The 19038-nt window shown below is 39.0% G+C and overlaps 1 protein-coding gene across 2 annotated transcripts in view; it reads right to left on the reverse strand.

Annotated features, from left to right (window-relative positions):
- Nucleotides 1-18671, reverse strand: part of LOC148853174 (U-box domain-containing protein 62-like) — a 36119-nt gene extending 17448 nt beyond the window's left edge. Inside the window, exons 1-4 of one of the 2 annotated variants that reach the window (XM_088946108.1) lie at nucleotides 18248-18578; nucleotides 17384-18140; nucleotides 16995-17292; nucleotides 10246-10327 (exon numbers count right to left, since the gene is read on the reverse strand). In XM_088946108.1, coding sequence (XP_088802234.1) covers nucleotides 10246-10327; nucleotides 16995-17292; nucleotides 17384-17900 — 897 coding nt within the window. In that variant the 5' untranslated portion in view covers nucleotides 17901-18140; nucleotides 18248-18578. Of the gene's footprint in view, nucleotides 1-10245; nucleotides 10328-16994; nucleotides 17293-17383 lie in introns of both variants that reach the window. The other variant, XM_088946107.1, reaches the window with a different exon arrangement.
- Between the last annotated feature and the right edge of the window lie 367 nt (nucleotides 18672-19038).

The following is a 19038-nucleotide window of genomic DNA, read 5'->3' on the forward strand; positions in this document are numbered from 1 at the left end:
TTTGGGTGGATGTGGTTGTTGTGAGTATGTTCAGGCAGTTTGGAGTTGGATTAATTAGTGCTCGTCTTGTTGCTACAAAAAAGAGATTTGTCATTGTCCCGGCCTCAACTACACCCTCACCAAAGAAGATGAATTATGAAGATTTTTGCCATATTGCTTCTGTATGTATGGAGCAAATAGGTCCAAGGTGTCAACGGTTTTTCAGCCCTTCAAATTTTATGAAGTTTGAGAAAGTTGAGTCTGGAAGAATTTCCATCCTGTCGTTTTACCTTTATGTGATGCGCACAGTTTCCCTCACTCGGGCAAGAATTGATATGAGCGAGCTTAATGAGGATTCTAATGGTTTCCTTTACTCTCATGAAATGGAGGCTTACATTAGAGGTCTTATTACTAATCTGGCACAACTACGAGATAGGCCTACAGCTTTTATTTAAATGAACTGTCACATAACTGCACGCAAATTTTTCTTCTTTTGTGATCCTTACAGGCGAGGTAGAGCATGCATAAAGAAGGTACTACTTAGTAACTGCCTCCAGGAACTCATGGAACTGCACCAGGAAAGTGAGGAAGAAGTCATTGATACTGAACAAGCTGAAAGCTGGTTCTCATTGACATCCGCACAACAGATATGTGATATGTTTCTTGCTCTAGATAAAGATATCAATGGGGCATTGAGCAAGTAGGAGCTTCAAGAATATGTAGATGGTACATTGACAGAAATATTCATGGAGAGGGCATTTGATAAACATGTTCGGCGTGGAAAAAATGGTGGTGGTGGTGGTGATAATGCACGGGAGATGGATTTTGAAAGTTTTCTTGACTTTGTTTTGGCCCTAGAAAACAAAGATACACCGGAAGGATTGACATATTTGTTTCGGTGTCTTGATCTCCATGGAAGAGGGTACCTTACAATAGCTGATATCCACACACTTTTCAGAGATGTACGCCAAAAATGGATTGAGGGAACTACGAGTTGCGCATTGAGGACGTAAGAAATGAGATATTGAGATTCCATAAATTGCATTTGCAGAGAGCACAACAGCGCATAGAGTTGGCCTACGACCGCAATCACCGGGAGCATGAATTGGTAGTTGGGAATTGGGTCTATTTGAGGCTCCAGCCTTACCAGCAAGCTTCAATAGCCCGACGAATTTGGCAAAAGCTAGCTTGTAAGTATTTTGGCCCATCCATGGTGATTGAACGAGTGGGACAGGTGGCTTACAAATTGGGACTTCTTACTTGCTCGAAATTACACCCGACTTTCCATGTTAGTATGTTGAAACCTTGCCTAAGCCCTACAACTAAGGTCAGCTCGACCCTTCCGCAATTCACAGAAGATGGGGATATACTGATTGAACCACGACAAATCAGAAATGTAAGAGGGGTCAAGATAGGCAAGAAGTTACACAAGCAGGCCTTAGTCATCTGGAAAAACTTGCCACTCGGGAGGACTATGACAAACTGCAAGATCAGTATTCCCACATCAACCTTGAGGACAAGGTGTTTCTTGAAGAAGGTGGGACTAATAGGACCTCAACTACCCACTCAGGCCCACAACATGAGACTCAGGCCCAAGACACACAACAAATCAGGCCTAGCAGGCCAATGCATCAGTCCAAAACACCAATGAACGAATGCTTGAAGGGTAGTGAATGAAACATTAAGATCTCTCTCTCTCTCTCTCTCTCTCTCTCTCTCTCTCGTCCATTTCAGGAGGGTGAGCTCCCTCGAAGACAGTAGCGGGACTTATCAAAATCCTTCTTCCCCTTCTATTTGGTGGCCAAGAAGACAGTATCTATTCCATGTTCCTTCTTCTGATCAAGTGCAGACTGAGTGCGGAGATGAGTTTCCTCTCTTAATAACTCACCAAGTATAATATCAAGATCTAGTACAAGCTCTCTGTTGAGTATATTAGAGAAGAAGGTTTTGTAATCAAATATGAGATGATCAAAAAATGTAGTCTTTCTCTCACTAAGATGTTTCTTCATAGTTTTCACACAACAATCCATAGAGAGATCCCCAAAGTGAGCCAATTCATATTCAGTCCAAAGGATCACTAACCTAGCATAGTATTCTTGAATCCGCTTCTCCCCTTGAACATAAGAGAAAATATCAACTTCAATCTAATATTGCCTAGACATATTCGATTGTTGATAAAACTTTTCAAGGTATTCGAACATGTCATGGGAAGATTTGAGTCCTCTCATCAAAATACTGACATCCCTAGTAACAGAACCGAGAATCAACGAAACAACCTATGCATTCTCAGTTTTTCATTGCTTCAGCCCTTGATATCATCGGCATTGGGAATGGATGTGGAAGCATCAATATAACCCCACATACCCTTCCCTTCAACAAAATAATGAAAGTGAAACTTCCAGAGAACATAGTTGCTTCCATCAAACTTGACAGAAATAATCTCATTCTTTTCTTGACCCATGTCAAGTAAGAACACAAAGCAAAAAAACAGTCAAAAGAAGGAATACAAGCAGAAAACCAATTTAAGTTAGTCAAAACCAAGATAAGAAGTCTCTTACAACCGAAAGAGTGTCCAAGATATAGCAATAGTTCAAAACTGAGAACACGGTCCAAAAAAGGAAAGATTGGTTGTTGCCGCCCAGAAGAGATGTATAGATCTCTCTCAATGCTTCTCCGATCTCGATGAAACTTTCAAGGGATGAAGAAGGGGACCAGGTGACACTTCCTTTTAATTTTCACTGCAAACAGATGTCTTCCGAGAGAGATCCAATGAAATCTCTCTTGCTGGGTGCACAAAACACATAAGACGGATTCCTGGAATGATCAGAACAGTCCAGAACTAATCAACGATGAAGATAGCTTTCAAACAGATTAGAAGAACGAGTAATGGATTAGAGAACAACCTGCACTGATACCATGCTAGTTTGTGAGAAAGTGAAGAGACAAGAGGAAGAACAATGGTCCATATTTGTTAAGGTTGATCAATCTAATCGAACCAACCCAAAAAGAAAGTATTTATATTAAAAAAAATATGCATGGACAAATTTGTCCTTGCAAAAGAAAGAAAGATAAATTTACATAAATACCCTCCATCTTCTCTACATTTAACAGGAGAATGAACCCCATGACTATCACTTGGTTCAATTAGGACTTTAAAGGAGCCACAAGAGAAAGAACCTGAGGAAGAAAGAATCCAAATTCAAGTATCGCTTTTTGTAGGGTTTAAAGTCACTCTCTCGAGGCTCTCAAGCAAAGGTGAGACGTCAACAATTTTAGGATCACGAAAGACCCCTTCTAAACCCTAATCTCACTCAATACCAGACCAAGAATTAGATTGAACCAGAGCATGATTTGAGAAGCCGAATAGAGAGGGATATTGGTCCTTTAAGTTCCCAGAGCATGGTTTATACCTAATAAACGACAAGGACGGTGTGAATGGATTTCCAAGAAGAAGTTCTTGTAGCCCTAATCTGAACTCAAGAGTCCCAACCTTCAAGCGCAAGACTGTGTATGTTGATGGCCACTTTTTCCAACAACTTATCTCTATCCACCAACAGCCTCCACAACCATTTACCTAACAAAGCAGTAATTCTTTCTTGGATATTCCCAATACCAAGACCACCACATTCCTTGCTTCTACACACCATTTCCCAATTTACCCTATGATCCTTTTCCTCACTTGGCTCCCACGGAAAGTCCCTCATCAATTTTTCCAACTATTGCTAATTTCTTTTTTGCTGATAAAAAAAAATTCCAACTTTTTGCTTACCCCTAGAGGAATCCTAAAAACCAACACGAAATACATCAGGAAATTGGCTAAAGTGGATTTAATCAACATAATCCCCCCCCAAAGATAAATAATCGTTTTTCCACAAGGCCAACTTCTTAGTGAATCTCTCAATCACTAGATTCCAAAAGTTGTAATTCCTAGAACTATCCCCTAAAGGAAGACCTAAATAGGTCAAGGCAAGGACCATCGAGAGACCACACAAACTAAAGCTTCTATTCTCTCTGTTATTTCCTCTTCGTCCGTATTCAAATCCGCAATACAACTCTTATGAAGTTTGATTTTCAGATTCCATATATTTTCAAAGAGCTCAACAATTTGTTTTTAAGTTCCTTACCCAATCTAGATCCCCGCCTAACAAAACAAGATAGTGTCAATAGCAAATTGCAATGCGTAACTAGTACTTCATCCCTACCCACTCTCCAACCCCTAAATAATCCTCTAAAATCAGCTTCATGACTAATCTCCCAAAAACATCAACGATCAAAGTGAAGAGAAAAGGAGAGAGGGGGTCACCTTGTCTTAAACTTCTAAGAGCTAGGAAATGATCAATTGTCGTTCTATTTACCAATATCAAGTAGTGACAAGTCCTAACACGCCCCACTATCCATTTACACCAATGATCACCAAATCCAAAATTCTTCATAACCTCCAACAAGAAGCCACAATCAACCAAATCATAAGCCCTCTCCAAGTCAAGTTTGCATATTAAAGCTTTCCTACCAATTCTTTTCATTTCCTAAATACTCCCATTTGCAATTAAAATCTGATCAATGATTTATTGTCCTTAACAAAAGCCCCTTGAACATGTGAGACTATGGATGGGAGGAGCAATCTCGGTCTCCTAGAGAGCACCTTGGCTATGATCTTATATAGGCTATTAGTCAAACTTATTGGTCTAAACTCTTTAGGATGCATAGTCTCAGCTTTTTGGGATCAAAGTGATGAAAGTTGAGTTAAGCTCAAGATTTATCTCACACCCTTCAAAGAACTCCTTAAAAACCTTCTGGATATCAACTTTCAAAATATTCCAATAGTCTTGTAGAGTGATAGTAGTATCTCAAATTCAAGTTTTGGAATGAAAAATTTCCTCCTCTCATTGGCCAAGGCATGAAAAAATTTAGTATTCCTATCTCCCTCTTTAAGCCAAGTAACTCTAGACTTTTGCCTCCAGCTAATTTCCTCTTTTAACAAAATATCCTCCAATTGTCTCCTTGGGCCAAGTCTTTATTCCTTGTCTCTCTCTTCAAAAAAGCTTGACCCTTCGTTTAAATCCAAAGGGATCACCTCTTGCTTTCTCTCCTCTATTCTCTCGAAATGTTGGGCATTCCACTTTTTAACCTTAGCCTTTAAGATCTTCAATTTCCAGTGGAACTTCATCCCTTCCCACCTCACCCTTTGGTTACTTTCGTGCCACCATTCCTTAATCCTCTCCACAGACCTACTACCACATGGCCACATATTCTCAAATCTTAAGGGAGTTGAACCTCTTTCTACCAAATTTTCTTTATAAATAGCAATGGGCCTTTGAGGTCACTTTGGGAAGGGCTCTAGACACTAGATTTCCCCAATACACCTCCCAATCCACAATGAAGAGAAATTTATCCAATTTAGAGCAAATAGGAATGACTTGTGTGTTAGATCAGGTGAAATTGCTATAGGACAAGGGCAGTTCTTTCAGCTCAAAGGTATCAATGAACTGATTAAATCTTCTCATGCTCATTTTGATTCTTTACCTAGGATTAGTACTTTCTTCCAAAAAATTTACCTAGGATTATTATTAGATTGGCTAAGCATTTGGGTATGTAACAGCTAGAAGTGGAGGGAGACTCAAAATTAGTAATAGGGTGGGTGCAAACAAATAGTCTGGGAATTTGGTCCCTAAGACAAGATGTAAGAGAATTATTGAGCCTTACAAGGGAGCTGGGTGTAGTTGTGTTAGTTGGACTAGAAGGTCAGCAAATGCTTTAGCTGACTTACTAGCAAAGCAAGGGGTGAATAGAAAGACTTTGTTTTAGGCTGTGTTGTAACTTGCTTTTTGTTTCAGGGGTCACTTTGTCCTTCTGTAGGTGACAGCTTGTAATTTCTGATGTTTATTTAATGAAAGTTACTGTTTCCTATCAAAAAAATTAAAAAAAAATCTTACAACATTCAAATCACCTCCGAAACACTGAGGTCTGTTCCAATAAACCCCTTGTGTCTTCCAACTCTTCCCACAATTCAATTCTTTCCTTATAATAATTGGTCAGAACCCAATCAAAGCCATCTGCTACTTGTCTAAATTTGATAGAGATTGTAAACATGCCAACCAATTTCTCAATTCCAAGAAGAGAATCATTGTTCCAAAGTGACTGAAAAAAAATCATTGTTCCAAAGTGTAACTAAACCCCCTGAAGAAGCACCCCAAAATGAGGACATAACCAGCTAAGACCCCTAGCTCTCCAAATACTTTTAGCCCAACCCCTATCAAACTCTGCCAAATTCATCTTGTATTAGCACTATATCTGGTTTCTCTTTCCTAAAAACCTCCTTAATTATGAATCTTTTTCGAGTCCTTCCCAACCCTCTGATATTCCAGCTCACAATCTTCATTCTATCCAAGATCAATTCAGTCCCTTTTTACTAAAATTCCTACTTTTCCCCTAGGCCTTTCCTTTCTCCCACTGAATTCCTTGTCTCCCTCCACATCACTCCTTAATCTTTCCACTTCACTCATCTTTCTCTTCCTCACTTTGTCTCCCACTATCCTTCTTTAAGAAAGCTCTAAAATCATTTGGATTCTGAATCATACACCTCAGTTTCTCCACAGAAGCAGCCACCAAATCATACACCTCAGTTGCTCCCCCCACCTCTCTCATACGCTTGTTTCTCAACTTCAAGCCTCTTAAATGCCTCTAAATAATTCTCAATCAACTCCCAGATTTGCCTTCCCCTTTCAACATTCTCCAAGTCATCTTCCTTAACACTCCCACCAGTCTTTTAACTGCCCATTTTATCAGTCTTGTGGCCTCAGAGCTTCTTGGGAACCTGGAGAAAAGACTTCAGGCACAAAGCAATCATTAGTAACTAATACTAAAACAACATTTGTACCTGGGTTTGGAGGAGGACTCTCAGCAACAGTGGTCTGGTTTGTTGATTTTTTTTTTATCAGTGGTTTGTTGATTTTTTCTGTTCGGAGTTTACTATCCACCTCATTTAGAGATTTTGTTGGATAAATCTTCTGTACTTAAATTCACATCCTGACCATTCCCACAACCCTCTTCCCTATCTGTATCTAGAATTTCCCCACTCGGCCTCAGGTTAATCTTGTCTAATCCCCTATAGACATCCTGCCTATGAGAAGAATTTGGTTATGGTGTCTCTTTATTAGAGCTTTGGCCCCCTCCCCTACTACCTCCTGAAACTCCACAGTGTTTTAAAAGTGCAAGGGCCAATTTGCGCCCGAGGTGCATGCCTTTTTAAGCAAGGTGCAAAAGTACAAAAAAAAAAGCTAAAAAGTCAAAAAAAAAGTCAGAAATTTCAAAAAATGCCAAAAAATTTTAAAAATGCAAAAAAAATCAAAAAAATATTAAACATAATGTTAATAAAAAATATAAACTTAAATTTTAAAATAAATGTTTTAAAAAAACTATTACCTAAAATTAAAATGCATAAACATAACATGTAAAGCATATTCAAATGAAAATTTAAAAATAAAAGCAAACATATAAAGCATTTTCAAAAATGTAAAACCCACAATCTCTTTTTTTGCTTAATTGCATTGCATCAAGTAGCTAATGTGATGTAAAACATATTGCATTCTTGATTCTATGAGTCGCCTTTGAACCACGCCCCTCGAGGCAAGCCCAAACAAGTCTATGTTAGGGTCTGAAATTCTTATTCCTCACATAAAAAAAAAATAATGATTTTATAACTTTCATTGCCTTTTAAGAAGATATTTTATTGCAATGAATGAATGAACAACATTAGCAAATAGGGGGTTCTTGGAGCTTCGGTAGGCAGACCCCCGGCACAGCCATTAGACTCAAAAATAAAAGCAAAAAGCGCAAAATTTTAAAAGGGGTGCACCTAGGACTTGGGCGAGGCACATTCCCCAAAATGCACCTCGTCTGTGAGCCTAGGCGCGCCTTTTAAATCAACGACTCCACCTTCTTTGATCCTCTAGACTACACAGTTGTGCCTAGTCCTCTTCTCTCTTCTCTCTTCACAGTTGGTCTTCTACTTCTTGCATGAGAGTTGCATCTTCCCTTGTGCTATCTTCCAAAGAATCCAACTCGAATCAGATTCCTCGTCTTCCGCCTACGCACAACTCACCCAGCCTTTATCTTCATCATCCTTTATCTCTGAGAGATTTCTGGCGTACCTTAGGTTAGGACGACCATTCGTAGATACATCCGATATTACTAAAAGACCTGTTAGTGGTGGATCTAATTTGGGGTGATGATACACCCTTCTTACCATCCCTAAAAGGTCCTTTAGTAAAATTCCTCACCTAACTAATTTTTGGTCGATTCAATTCTAACTCACTGTGATTCTTCAATGAGCCTCTAACTTTTCCATTAATTCCACTGAGTGGCTTCAACTTCGCTTTTCCAACACCCAACTCACTATGCACCTTTCCATGGTGTGGACCCCACATTGGGTATACTCCCCTCTTGCCACGTGGACCTCCCAATGCTAGTTCATCATCTTCTTCTACATCTCACTCTCCTCACCATAACGTCGCTTCAGGTTTTACAAATAACCAAACCTTGACCACTCATAAGTCACCAATACAGAGATCAATCGATCGGGGGACATCTTCTGGTTTAACACCAGCCATTTTGGGCTTCAATTCACTTAGATAATCGCAATCAAACTCCAAAAGGATTCCACTATGTGTCTCTTCCAGAGGCTGAATGGAAGTCCAATTAGCATAATAGTGAAAACTTTAGGGTCCAACTCCTTAATGTTATAGGAGACCAACCAATTTTCAATTAAAACCAACCCCAGACAGGTATCCACAGAATTGAAAATGACTTCCGTCTCCCCTGTATCCAAAACCGCTCTCCTGTCATCAAAAGGAAAAATAGACACCCCATTCTGCACTTTGAATTTTTTTCATAATCGCTTCCCTAATACATCCCCAATCAGTCACCTCCCTTCCAGCCTTCAAGATTAATCTCCTATCCCAAATTCCCAATCCACTCTTGCACTGTCCAAAACCATCCTCTTCAAGTTTTTCTTGCAGCCAACCATCGGTCATGCATGTTGCTGTTCTTCAATTCGCTCAAAATATTGAAACTTTTCTCAGGAGATACAGCTCAACTTCCTTCTTCAAACTTAATTCTTCCGTCATTATCAGCTTCCTTTTTACCAAGGAAGTCAAGCATTTTCTCCACAAACAGCTGCCAACCCTTACCCTGCTTTCCTTCTGGTATGCATATAAGCTGCATCCTATTATAACCAAAAAACTCAGAGATGGCCACAAACCAGCCCTTTTGGTTTCTTTTCAGCTCTTCCATGTATTTTCATCTTGGAAACTCCAGACTGCTCTTCCAACCTGCTTTCTTCTCAGATCACAGTGCTCCATCGAAGAATCCTTTCAGCCACTGAGTTGCATCTCCCATAAGAAAAATGGTTGCCCGTCCTTCTTCTCTGATTTTTAGCAAAAACTGCCCCTTTTTCCTTCTCCACCTCAAGACTGGGACGAAGGATGCCTCAATGCTCTGATTCAATGCCATCCCCCCCCTAACTACAACTCAACACCTTCCAATGATTTTGTCAAAATTTGAATGGGCATAATGCAATGGCTGATGGATTTTGCAAAACAAGGGGCAAATAGAGAAAGCATGTTTTGGCCTAAGTCAATCTTGGTATTTATAAGGGTTTAGGTGGGGAGTCCCAGCATAACAAATTGATAATATATATTGTGTTTAAAATTTATGTTAATTATCTTTCATCTAGAGTTAAATTAAAGAATGAAATTTAATTGAAGCTTATTTCTTTGCAACTATTGGAGGTGCACAACAACAGGGTGGACCTTTGGAGGTGCACATTAATTCTAGATTCTGTCCATGAACTCAACTCAACTCAGTCTTCAACCCAAGTATATGGGGTTGGCTATGAAGCCTGTCCTGCCATTGTGCTCTATCAAGAGCCATAGAGCATACTTGTTTATACCAGAACAGCTACAAAAAGTAGATTTCAACAATTGCAGAATGGTGCAAATTAACAACAAACAAACATGAAACAATTTAAACTTTAAAACCATATGCAGTTCAGTAACAGAGTTCGGTATCAAATTAACAATTAAAGCAAAGTACACTTCTTTGGTGCTCATTAGTTCTTTCTTACCTTTACTTTAACCATTTAGGACCCATGGTAGAGGATTTTTACAAATGGCATGCAAATGGTTATGCTAACAAGGCACTATATAAAAATTTAAAAAAAAAAATGTAACCATTTAGGACACAAGAAATGAACAGGTTAGAACCTACCATTCTAATTACATGTTGCATTCCACCACTTCCAAATGAGTGTCCACAAGGCAAAATCATTGCATCATCCATGAGAGTTCCCCTATATAAACATAAAATAAGATAAATAAAATAATCAGAAAAAAATGTGATTCAACACTCAATAGTTGGTGCATAATTATTCTGTGAAAGCTTTGGTAAAATTATTGCATCATGTATGATAGTTTTTTGTCACCAACACTCGATTAAAGAGCATCTATCCCACCAGACCACCCAAAGTCCACTCAATAACTCAGCAATAATTCTCTACTAGGATGTTGTTCCAAACCAGATGAGAACCAATTTTAGGCCCTGCAGGAGAGCTAGTAATTCTGCTCTAAGAGAGGTTCTTTATCTGATTGGGCCTGAAAAACTTAGGACTTTACCAGAATGGACTCTAAACACTCCTAAAATACTAGAAAAGCACATTAATTTCCAAAAGTGCTTCCATCAAAATAAATTTGATCAAACCCTCATTTGGAGTGCTCCAAGCCAGAGCAACCTGCCTTCTCTGATGTGCAAATCTCGCAACCATTTGCTAGCCCCTCAAATGGAGTCAAGTTGGCACACCCTTGAGCCACTGGATAGTAGAAATCCTATGTGCAATTCTATCATTAGAACAACATGAGTATGAACCTTTCTGCTCCATGTTAAATATGTTCGCTTAATTCCTTTCACTCCAGACATCCAAATAACCACCACCCTTGTGCAACCCCACATTATTTTTACTCTTTTAGTAGATAAGCAAAGGAAATCAGATTTAAACAAGTCCCCCACATCCAACAGAAGTGACCAAGAAGCTCCAAAAAGAGGTAATGGTTCCAAATAACCATAATAAAGAGACAAGAAAGGAACAAGTGATTAGCATTCCAACCACAGCTCAAGCAAAAGATGCACAAATGTGGAGAGGGAAATCATGGTTTAAAGTATCGATACACCCAAATGTATAGGCAGGGGTGTATCAATACTTTTTACCCCATGCACATTAATTCTAGTCTTTCCTGTGACAATCTAACTGGGCAATGATCCAAGGTACGTCTAGGTAGGGCCCTCATTACTAGGCCACTTCACGCTTCCTCCCAATCTAAAGAGAATACCTGTCTAACTTACAATAAAGGGCTCTTCCTGAAAATTAGACCAAGTATATTCAGCTTGCAACATCGGCAACTCCCTCAATTCAAAGGAATCCACAAAAGAGTTGAACTTCCTCATACTTGAGGTGACCCTATGGTTGGGGTTATTTGTTTCATTCAATGTTGTTAAAATTTCATATCGAATTGTCCATAAAACGATACGAATCATACATACAAATTGTTTTTTGCAAAAATCGTACGATTTACGTATGAATCGTAGATTTGAATCGCAAATCGCGATTTATACGTGATTTATACGATAATTTAAAGAGTGGCTTAAATTTGAAAGGGCTGTCATAGGCCTCAATTTTTTAAACTTTCATTTATATGGGGAGGGGCAACTATGTCATTTTATATAAATAGTAGATAAAATTCAATAGTCCATCGAATGAAAGCTCTTTATTAGTTTATTACGAAAGAAAAGTTTGGGCGGGTGGAAAAACCCTGCTGCATGACTTTTGCTGTTGCCGAGCTGCATGAAAGCTCCAAAGCTAAGTTGTTTTGATTGCTGCTAATCTGTTCAACTTCAAGGTAAGTTGTTTCTCTTCTTCTTCTTCCTCCTAATACCTGAAACCCACTTCTTTTAATGCAAGAACGGATGCTCTGCCCTCCGCCCTTCATTTCCCCTCTTTCTTTACTTTTTTCTCAAAAAAAAAAGTCCAACATATTTTTTGACACCATTTTCTCCATTGTTTTTAACACGAAAAAAGGGGCTCTGCCCAGCTATTTTCACCCTCTTTTTTTGATGCAAAATGGAAGTTTTTCCCCGTTTTTTTTTCTATCATTTTTGACACAAAACAGGGCTCCACCCTACTATTTTCCCCCTTTTTTTAATGTAAAACAAGATCTTTTTCCCACATTTTCCTATTTTTTTTATACAAAAACAGGGGCTTTGCACAACCATTTCCCCCCTCTTTTTCTCTTGATGCAATAGGTGATCCTCCCCTCTTTTTCTCATCGTTTTTTACACAAAACAAGGCCTCAACCCCATATTTTTTTCCTTTCATTCTTCCTTGTTTTTGTATTTTTTTCCATGAAAACAGAACACCTAATATGTATTCAAATTTTAGACTTTAAAATTAAAATGTGTACATGAATCATGATATCTTAGTTTAGACTTTAGATTCTTTAATTGTATATAATGTTTATTTGTAGTGTCTCACTATTGTACTGAAATGTGTAGTTTAGAATTTGAATTATTTTGCTCTTGCATCTTTGTAGGCTCTATGCAACCTAGTAGTCTCTTATTTTAATATTTTTTTATGATGCATGTTTGATTTTAATAATTTTAGCAATAGAAACTAGAGAACATTATGGTCTTTTGTTTAAAAGCCTTGGGGGATAAGGATAACCAAAGCAAAATGTTCTTTAAGTATACCATAGGATCGATTAAATTTTGACTACTGCTATGATACGAAAGTAGTGTAATTGTCACTAATATTACCTACTTATATAACGTGTATAAGCTGAAAGTTAGTGCAGAATCATTTTTCCTCTATTTTTTTAGATGCTTAGGTATTTTTATAGGTTTTTGACAACTTTCAGAAAAATCAGAAAAAATCTTACGATTTACAATACGATTCGATTCAAACCCCTTTACGATTTATGATACAATTACGATTTTCAAAACATTGGTTTCATTGAAAACCTAATGACATTGAAATCTCCTCCTAAACACCACAGACCCACCCACAATCCTCTTATAGCTGCTAACTCCTCCCAAAGCCCCTCCCTTTCCCTATACGAGTTTGGCCCATAAACATTTGTTAAAGCCCATTCCAGTCCATCATCTCTTCCTCTCAGTTTAATTGTAACCGTAAAGTTACCAATTAATTCTTCTGTACAATCCAATCCCTCATTTTTCCAGATTGTAAGAATTCCCCCTGAGGCCCCCCAAGACTGTGCAAAAGCCCAATTCAGTCCTCTAGCCAACCAAATACTTCTCACCCATCTCCTATCCACTACTGATAATTTTGATTCTTGAATTAACACAACGTCCAGCTTCTCTTTTCTAAGGACTTCCCTTATCACTCTTCTTTTCCTGGAGCTCCCTAGACCACATTCGATGTTGAACCACATCTAGGAAGAAGTGACTATGGATTTCATGGCAGGGCTCCTCTCTATCAGCGAGGAACTCAATAATATTAACGGTTGTTGATTGTCTCAGGAAAATATGAGCATTTTTCAGCCCTAACCCATGGTGGTTGAGGTGTTCATCCAAGATGTCACTAAGTTCCATGGAACCCTGAAGGTAATTGTATCTGAGAGAGATCCCAGATTCCTTGGTGGGTTTTAGAGAGAGCTTCAAGTTGCAAGGCACTCACCTCCAGCAATCAATAAGCTATCACCCCCAAACTGACAACCAAATATAGGTCATCCACCAGTGTTTCGAGACGTATTTGAAGGGTTTTGCAAGAGAATGACCTAAGTGGTGGTTCAAATGGCTTCCATGGCAGAACTCCGGTACAATACCGTTTTTCACTCAGCTACGGGCATGACCCCATTTAAGGCTTTATATGGAAAGGATCCTCATTCTATTCTACCCTTCAAGAAGGGGCCCTTGATTGTTGCAACAATCAATGAGTACCTGTTGCAAGGGATTAGCTGCTGAAATCTCTCAAGGCCCATTTTTATTGGGTCGAACAACTAATGGAAACCGGTATGGCTATACTAGGTTGACAGGCTCATATATATGAAACTTCAACCCCACCGGCAGGCCTCCGTTGCAAGAAAGGTGTGATACAAGTTATCCCCACGATATCATGGACCACTCCCGAATAACAAGAGGATTGGAGTTGTAGCTTACCAACTACAACTGCCAGAGGGATCAAGGCTACACCTTGTGTTCCATGTCTCCCTGCTCAAGAAGCACCAAGGCTCAACCTTCACTTCTACTCCTACTTTACCCCCACCTCTTCATTGACGAAGGAGAATTGAAGTTGCTTACCCAACAGATTTTAGACTACCGTTAGATCAAGAATGGAAAGAAAATCATCAAGGGAGCCCTGGTGGCATGGGTTGGGTTGTCTCATAAGGATGCTACTCAAAAGCCTTGTTCAATGCTGCGACAGAACTCAGAAATTTTTATAACTTGACCTTGAGGACAAGGATCAACATGAGGAGGGGGAGTTAATAGGGCCCAACCCAATAGTAAGCCGGCCCACACAAATGCTACAGTTCTTGCCAATATGGATGCTCCAACTCTAGGAGTCCCTGCACGACCATCCATCATTTGAGTATATTCTAGAAAGCCACATAGGACTAACTGAAACAGTTTGTTATGTGGATTCTTAGAGTACACGATGAGCATGTGACATAAAATGTTATCTCTGCCAGCTATATATAAGGCCTGATCTAAATAGCAAAAGTCAATCCAGACCCTAATACCTATCTCCCTCTCCCTTCTTCCCTTCTCAAGAGGTTGTGTCTCCCAAAGAGGCACCTACAGTGTGCAGTATCCCATCACCCAAATCGATTCCAATCATTGAGATAAATGCACTTATCTTAAGAGATGACTCTTCTGGCCTAGATTTTTGGCTTGATTTAGTACATTAGTTACATGACTTGAATTCAGTACAACACTTGAAGGGCAAAGATCACTTGACTAATATTAAGACACCACATCAAGCGACCATATTTTTAGTTTCATCTACCATCCCATTTCCATGGCCTAAATTAGTTGAAACTTTTACACATCACTTGGATTTCAAGATCAGTTTATTGGTTGAGGCTCTGAAGTAATGGTTTAGATCTTTGCATAGAAATCATGATTAGAAATATTTTTTTAATAACATTAATGGGGGAGGTTAAAATCATCCTACAAATGAAGAAAAAGGACATTTTAGGATTTCCATGAGTGACAAGGCATATGGGCATATACACAAACTATGGGGGGTATGTGGAGTGTACCCAAATAATAAATCTGAACTCACACTTTGACAGAGTCAGAAGAGCGATAGATAGAAGTAGGAACTAGAGGAGGAAAATGCTGAAATGCTAAAAACACAAGGCCTTCTAAGGGGCTATTTGATAACGGCTAAGGTGACTAACCTAAATGACTTATGGCTTTGTCTTTTAGCAAATAAGTTATTAAATAGGTTCCGAATTCTTTAATGGCTGAAGACGAAATTGGGTTAACTATTATACCCTTGAATATTTTGTTAATTATTTTATCCACTAAAAGACAAATAAAGAAGTAATTCAGTTCATCCACTTCAGCCACTATCAAATAGCCCTACGTGTTGTGTTTACACAGATTAGTGATCTGGAAAAACATCCACTAAATCCATCAAAGAAACACTGTTTGGACCTGCTGGAATCAACTAGGCAACTAGAATCCTAGACTTGAAACCTATTGTGACATTGATGGAGATGCATCACCCTTTCAAATGGGATGACGTACTTCATGGAGGATAGGAGAAACCATCTAAGGTTAGTACATGAAGCAAATTTACCTGATGGCCTGATACTAAACCACCCAGAATCCACATTGTATCATTTCCTTTGGGACTATGAATCATTCATACATTTAATGAATATCCAAACATGGAAGTTGTTAAAAGTTCAAAAGTTAATTTCACCAAAGAAAAAGGTTATATCCAAATAACTCGTGATTTATAGCCCCATGCCCCTCATAAGAATATTAAGGTGCTTCCAGATCTGGATATAGATCAAGACAAGTAGTTCATGTAACACTGAGATAAAATACAGCATTGTGACAAAAATAAAGAGAAAAGCAATAAATAATAGGCAGCCTGTGAGATAAAATACTGCAGTCAAATACTCAATATTGATCAAATTGAGAGGCCCCACTGAATACCCACGGAGATGAATTGCCACATCAAGGAAGTGACTTAATAGTCCAGTTTTGCCTGAGGGAACCAAGCATACAAGGTGGATTTCCATTTTGATGGATTTAATAGCATCCAGTCAAATCACATCCATTTGTCAATATAAGAAATGGTTGGATGGATTTACTCAAGAACAACCTCAAGGAAACTAATGCAGCATATTTTGGCAAGCCAATAATGCTTTCCACATACAAGCCAGAGGGAACATGTCAAATTAACAGTAATACAATTTAAGTTGTGCAACTATCAAATTGTCTTTTATTTTTGTCCCACATTTAAACCCAAGCTAAAATGGATATAGTTGATATTTGTAATTGTGCATTTTTAGATGTTAATAAGGTCACTTAGGAGAAAATAAAAGGAAATCTCCACCTTTTCTCAAGTCCAAATATGGAAAAAAAAAAACTATGCCAAATGCTAATCCAAAAAACATATCGAACTAACAATTAGCTTTGCAACACTACTGCAAAATCTCAGGCCAAAGTGCCAAACTTAGCATTCAAATTGTGCTTAATCCAAAGATATGGCAAACTAACAATTAGTTTTGAACACTGCAACCCTAATCACTGAGACCACCTCAGCCCAAACTCAGCATTTATATTGCATATTCTAATTCAGTGACGCCAAATTATAGGTTAAAGTTATGTTGGTTAACTAAACGCGCAAAAGTTGTAATAGTGAAGTTGTTCAGTGCCCAAAGAAAGTGTTAGAAAGAGAAAGGAACCAGCAAATTATGAATGAAACTTACGTCAGAGGATCTGATAAAATTGTCCTTAGAGACTCCCCTGATTCAGTAGACAAAGAACCATCCTTTCTCCCACTAAACCCGCACCCGTTCTCTCCTATTTCCTTCTGTGCGAGGACTGAACTTTCCGCCCCTTGGAAGAACTGTGAATAGTACATATCAGGCTCCGCAATTGTAACCGCATTCTCGCAGTGAGTCATCCGACCTTGCTGATGTTGTTGTTCACTAGGACTCCCTCTAATACTAGTTGCGGACTGAACAACGTTCCCGTCCTTCACCAATACTCCCCTGCCTGATCCTCCTATCAGAGTGAATGACCACCCACTAAGCGTTCCAGACTCAAGAAAACGAGAATCCGAAAAAGAAAATGGGGAGAGTAATAGAAAAAATACCAAAAGAAGAATGGTGTTTCTGCAAATTTGATTTTTCGCTGCGTATTTTTTCGGAGCTACTATGTACACTACTGCTGCTATTATTGTTGTTCTTGTTGCTGTCATCGGCGGCAACCAAACCCTCCACTTCACCGTCGACTTCATCGTCCTCGTCGTCTTCATCGTCATCTTCATCTTCCTCCTCACCTTCGGATCCATCGATGCTGGGTGTCCCAGCACTTGCATCAGCATTCCAATTCTGCTGAGTTTCGGGACGGTCTTGCCTGCCAGGGGAGCTGTCATAAAGACCCCGTCGGAATTCCGGGCCCGACGTCCGGAAGTAGCGGTCCCGGTCGACTGGAAACATCTTCTCTTCGACGAAACCGCTAACCTCCCTGGTCTTGCGTGCGGGATCAGCAACACGACGTTGAGGAGCACTGCAGTTGAACTGCAGGCCCTCATCCTGGAAAACTATCTGTGAACTCAATCCGTTCTCCATTCTCTGGGACGGGACCAAATTCATCTCCTCGGAAGCCATCTCGGAAACCCTAATACGACCAGGTATCTCCCAGGGAAATCGTTGCAGTCATCGAAGAAGAAGACGACGAAACACTTCGATTCGGAGTTCAGGACGATGAGGAGATCGAGAATAAATTTATTGTACAAACTGGGTGGTGTGCTAGAGGCAGACCATAAATGAAACTAAGACAAGAGGATTTCTCTCCATCCATCGTCGACAGATAGGAGACATTTAGAAAGAGAGGGTTTTTGAAGGATTCTGGGGAACGACATGATTATCAAAATAAAATTATAATAAATCGATGATGCTATTAAAAAAAAAAAAGTAAACAAAAAAGAAAAAGAAAAGAGAAGTTGTTTGATTACACTCTTCTTTCGGGGTTTTCTTTTTCTTCGTCCTTCTTCTGCTGCTATTGCCGCTTCTGCTTTTATATACGAAGGGAGGGGGGACTAGGGAAACAAAAGGAAGAGATTTTTCTTCGTGACCGAGATCAAGAAAGTCTGTCCGAAGCTGCTTCCTTAACCAGCGTACGGTTGGTTAGGCTTCCGGTTCTGAACGTGCACCACCGCTCCAGTAAGTCCAACGTCAGAGTGCATTGACGACGTGAAAGGAGAATAATGTTGACGGAATTTCGGTGACTGGTATTTATGGCAACCAACCATCTGATTAGCATCCCGACGAGCGAAATAGTTCCTCGGCTAATGGGGCCCGATTAATGGTATTTTACCTTGTTCTACGAAGTTCAGTCCATGTTCTCTGATTCTGTCTTAGTATGATGCCGGAAACACATGACACCCGGAAAAAAAAAAGGGTAATTATAATTTGGGTATGGTGCCATTTTGGCCCCGAATTTTAAAACGCGATAATTCAGTACCTTAACTTTTTAAAACGTTTCAATGTAGTATTTAACGTTAATAACTTTTAAAACGTTTGAATGTATTATTTATCGTTAATAATTCGTTAAATAGTATTTGAAAAAATACAAATGACATTTAAATAGCATTTAAGTATCATCTAATTCTTTTTATCATTCATCAAATTGTTGAAAAAAAAAATAACAGTTCCAAATTTTTGCCTCTGTGTGTATTTTCAAATATTACTTAACAGTTAATACCGATTAATAACAGGTTCGGTGTAATAGACCGGTTTTGAATTG

Source organism: Nelumbo lutea, chromosome 5 (genome assembly GCF_056320005.1).
Source record: "Nelumbo lutea isolate HS-2025 chromosome 5, American lotus-T2T, whole genome shotgun sequence".
In the NCBI taxonomy this organism is placed as follows: Eukaryota; Viridiplantae; Streptophyta; class Magnoliopsida; order Proteales; family Nelumbonaceae; genus Nelumbo; species Nelumbo lutea.